Genomic DNA, 4,911 nt, shown 5'->3' with positions numbered 1-4,911 from the left:
AGCTCCCCGTTAGAGTGCACTGCTGTGGGGCAGAAAGCGTGGGCACCCCGCGGCCTCACCTACCTGGTAGGGGCCCTGGTTGCAGCCACAGTAGCTACTCTCCATGGTGTAGCTCCTGACCACCCCCATCTCTCTCCACACCACGACCCGGGCGGTGGAGGCACGAGATTTCTCCACTAGGAAACTGCAGCTGCTCATGGTGAAGGCGGGGGCGAGCTGGTCCAGGATTCTGGGAAGAGTCTACAGTAAAAAATATATATATATTAATAATAATAAATAAATGGCGATGAGCTGCAGGTGGTTGCGGGTAAGCATCGTAAAAACTGATGTCTCAACATCTCTTTCGCATCTCAATATGCCAAACAGAGAATGTATGCTGCTACGAATTCTGTATCAACCCTGAGAAATGGACATTATTTTTTTTTAATTGATGTCAGAGAGGAAGGGAGAGGGAGAGAGAGAGAGAAACATCCATGATGAGAGAGAATCATGGATCGGCTGCCTCCTGCACGCCCCCTGCTGGGGGATGGAGCCCGCAAGCTGGGCATGTACCCTTGACCGGAATTGAACCTGGGACCCTTCAGTCCGCAGGCCGATGCTCTATCCACTGAGCCACACCAGCCAGGGCTGGACACCATTTTCAAAGTCATTTTAAAGATGAGGCGATGGAGGCTTCGAGTTCTTCTTTCTTTTCTTCATCTAACTAAAGGGTGGTCACGTCTGCTAACTATTTCCAGAAGCCAAACATGGGTGCATTGATTCTCTACTGTTGGTATATTTTTGTTGTATAGATTTCATTTGAGCTTTTTTTTTTTTTCTTTCTATCAAGATAGGCCACTTCAGCTCTAGCCGGTTTGGCTCAGTAGATAGAGCATCGGCCTGCAGACAGAAGGGTCCCGGGTTCGATTCCAGTCAAGGGCACATGCCGGGGTTGCGGGCTCGATCCTTAGTGTGGGGCGTGCAAGAGGCAACGGAGCCATGATTCTCTCTCAACCCTGATGCTTCTAGCTCTCTCTCTCTTGCTCTCGCTCTCCCTTCCTCTCTGAAATCAATAAAAATATATTTTTTTAAAAAGGAAAGACAGGCCACTTCAAACCTACCCTGTAGCTGACATCTTCCAAGACAGGGGGTGCGCCCACGGCAGACTCCGCCTGCCACAGGGTCTCCTTGATGCTGCAGCCGTAGACAAACACGTTCTTCTTCTGGGAGTGGCCGTGGAAGTCACAGAAGACCTACAACGGCCAAGCGAAGGAAGCGGTAAACCCAGGGCACATCTACTGGTGTCTTAAACGTTTAACCTGTCAACTTTTCTCCGGTCGATACTGTTTAGGTAGCAGGACCAGGCATATTAACATCCGTTTTGTTTTTTTACTTCAAAATAAGATATGTGCAGTGTGCATAGGAATTTGTTCATAGTTTTTTTTTTAAACTATAGTCCGGCCCTCCACCGGTCTGAGGGACAGTGAACTGGCCTCCTGTTTAAAAAGTTTGAGGACCCCTGGTTTAACGTGTCAACTTTTCTCCGGTCGATACTGTTTAGGTAGCAGAACCAGGCACATTAACATCACCGGCGACGTCCGTAAGAGTTGTACTGGTCAAGACCTTGGGGGAACAGTTAGATTGGAAGGGGTTTAGCATTGAAGAAGGTATGAGGGAATACACTGTGGTGGGAGAGGACACAGGGTTAAAACGAGAAGAGGGAATAGGAACAAAAGCTTTTAAAAAAAATGATGAGAGTCCTGGCCAGTTTGGCTCAGTGGATAGAGCGTCGGCCTGCGGACTGGAGGGTCCCAGGTTCGATTCCGGTCAAGGGCATGTACCTTGGTTGTGGGCACATCCCCAGTAGGGGGCATGCCGGAGGCAGCTGATCGATGTTTCTCTCTCATCGATGTTTCTAACTCTCTATCCCTCTCCCTTCCTCTCTGCGAAAAATCAATAAAATATATTTTTTTAAAAAATTATAAAAGCCCAGCCGGCGTGGCGCAGTGGTTGAATGTCGACCTATGAACCAGGAGGTCATGGTTGGATTCCTGGTCAGGGCACGTGCCCGGGTTGCAGGCTCCATCCCCAGTAGGGGGCGTGCAGGAGGCAGCTGATCCGTGATTCTCTCTCGTCATTGATGTTTCTCTCCCTCTCTCTGAAATCAATAAAATTAAAAAAAACACCACACACCACACACCACACACACACACACATACACACACACAAATTGTTTGAGGAATAATTCTCCACCAACCTTCCTCTCTTACCCCTAAGTTCCTCTCCATGAATTGAACACCTACCATTCACAGCAAAAGTGTGCAAACAAATCAAGACTGTTTCTTAGCAACAGATTTCTCAAGGAAGCTGGAAACTATGCCTATATGCTGACAGGTGCTCCTTTAAGGCTGAACTCAAACGGAAAAAAAGAGTTTTTTGTGTGTGTGTTTTCCCCATCCTCACAGACGCTGAGAGCCGAGATAAACGACAAATGACAGGCCTATTTGCCCGCGGGAGAGACCACCCCTCTGCCCAGGCAGTTCTACCGCCTCTGGAGAGGGAGATGTTGTTCTACGTGCGGATCAGATGACATTCTCTAAAATAAGTGCTTGTTAATTATAACAAACATGTGTTCCTCTGCATAGAAGGGGGCAATTACAAGACAAATTACCAAGTTATTTCTGGGGAGAACGCTTTTTTCTTTCCTACTGGAAGGTGGAACACATATTTCCTTTCTGTGAAATTCTGTGCCAGGGACATCGAACGTGAGCAGTCCAATATCCACAGGTGAACCGATGATCTTAGGTGGCTCATTCATCAACTGGTTCAACAAATATATTTTTTTAAATATACTTTTTATTGACTTCAGAGAGGAAAGGGGAGGGAGGGGGGTAGTAGAGAAAGAGAGAGAGAGAGAGAGAGAGGGAGACATCAATATGAGAGAGAATCATGGATCGGCTGCCTCCTGCACGCCCCCTACTGGGGATCGAGCCCGCAACCCGGGCATGTGCCCTGACCGGGAATCAACCATGACCTCCTGGTTCATAGGTCGATGCTCACTCACGGAGCCATGCTGGCTGGGCAGTTCAACAAGTATTTATTGTATCCCTGTTTTGTGGCAGAAAAAAATTAAAATTGGAATATAACATATTTCTGCCCTTGATACTACTGGCAATAATAGTTACTAGGTGTACCGGTTAATATTGAGGATTTTTTTCACTAGATGGAGTTACACATATGTGTCTACAACCTTTTGCTTCCATTTGTACATCTACTCTAATCTCCTGCCTTCCTCTTAGGAGGATCCTGTGATTACATTGGACCCAGGATCATCTCCATCTCAAGGTCCTTAACCTCATCCAGTCTGTAAAGTCCCTTTGCCACGTAAAGTGACATCACAGATTCCAGGGATTAGGACGAGGAGGATATCGTTAGGAGCCTTGATTCAGCTGACCCCAGGTTCAATCAGAGAATCGGCGTTGCTAGGAGAGTGGTATATGGATAAGAAATTTGCTACAGGAATTGACTGATCTTCAGGAAGGGAAGATGGGTGTGCAGTGGGACAGCAGGGACAAGCTGGAACCCCTGAGGAAGGACTGGAGCTCTAACAGCCCCCACTACCCTTGGCCTTGAAGAAAGGGCTGTCCTTCGAGAGAAGCTGATGACCTTGGTCCCATTGTATAGGTCTTCATGAGTGATCATGTGTTTCTGAGTAATGGTAAGTGCTGTTTTTCTTTTTTTTTTTTTAATATTTTTTTTTGATTTTTTACAGAGGGGAAGGGAGAGAGATAGAGAGTTAGAAACATCGATGAGAGAGAAACATCGATCAGCTGCCTCCTGCACATCTCCCACTGGGGATGTGCCCGCAACCCAGGTACATGCCCTTGACCGGAATCGAACCTGGGACCTTTCAGTCCGCAGGCCGACGCTCTATCCACTGAGCCAAACCGGTTTCGGCGGGAAGATTTTAAAGGAAGGAAAATGGGTGCTTCATCAAGTGAACGAAAGACAAATAGAAAACCGAAAAGTCATCTGTAAAATGTTGCTTCAAAGGCACGAGAAAAAGTCCTTTTTGCATCAAATTGTGACTGGCGATGAAACATGGATTTATTTTGAGAATCCCAAACGCACAAAATCATGGGTTGATCCAGGTCAACCATCAACATCGCCTGCAAGGCCAAATCGCTTCGGATAGAAGACAATGCTCTGCATTTGGTGGGATCAGGAAGGTGTGGTGTATCATGAGCTTCTAAAAACAGGCAAAACCGTCAATACTGATCGCTACCGACAAGAAATGATCAATTTGAACCAGGCTTTGATCGTAAAATGGCCAGAATGGGCCAGAAGACACGACAAAGTAATTTTGCTTCATGAAGACGCACCATCACACACTTCAGAACCAGCTAAAGACACGTTAAAAGATCTTGCCTGGGAAGTATTAAGCATAAAAATATCTGTGATGTTAACACCTTCAGCAAATTTGGCATATGAAGTTTTGAAGCTTGCTGTCAATACAACAAAATAGCATATATATCAACATATGTGTAACTCCGTCTACTGGAAAAAATCCGCATTAGTAACCGGTACACCTAGTACTCGATGGGAGATTTATGATACTTTCTTTACTGTGCTAAAAACTTCATATAGATGATCTCATAAAGAAGTGGGTGCTGCACGCATCCCCATTGAGTAGCTGAGAAAAACTGAATTTCAGCCCTAACCGGTTTGGCTCAGTGGATAGAGCGTTGGCCTGCGGACTCAAGGGTCCCAGGTTCGATTCCAGTCAAGGGCATGTACCTGGGTTGCGGGCACATCCCCAGTGGGAGATGTGCAGGAGGCAGCTGATCGATGTTTCTCTCTCATCGATGTTTCTAACTCTCTATCCCTCTCCCTTCCTCTCTGTAAAAAATCAATAAAATATATTTAAAAAAA

At 46.3% G+C, this 4,911-nt stretch overlaps 1 protein-coding gene across 1 annotated transcript in view; it reads right to left on the bottom strand.

Moving 5' to 3' along the window:
* LOC106727333 (cytosolic carboxypeptidase 4-like) overlaps positions 1-4,911 on the bottom strand; it is a 128,355-nt gene that overhangs the window by 83,998 nt on the left and 39,446 nt on the right. Inside the window, exons 4-5 of the mRNA XM_014545429.1 lie at positions 1,101-1,232; positions 64-240 (exon numbers count right to left, since the gene is read on the bottom strand). Coding sequence (XP_014400915.1) covers positions 64-240; positions 1,101-1,232 — 309 coding nt within the window. The remainder of the gene's footprint in view (positions 1-63; positions 241-1,100; positions 1,233-4,911) is intronic.

Source organism: Myotis brandtii, unplaced genomic scaffold, assembly GCF_000412655.1.
Source record: "Myotis brandtii unplaced genomic scaffold, ASM41265v1 scaffold409, whole genome shotgun sequence".
NCBI classification, from domain to species: domain Eukaryota; kingdom Metazoa; phylum Chordata; class Mammalia; order Chiroptera; family Vespertilionidae; genus Myotis; species Myotis brandtii.
The sequence above is the reverse complement of the archived record's forward strand: the minus strand, read 5'-3'. Positions and strand labels throughout refer to the sequence as shown.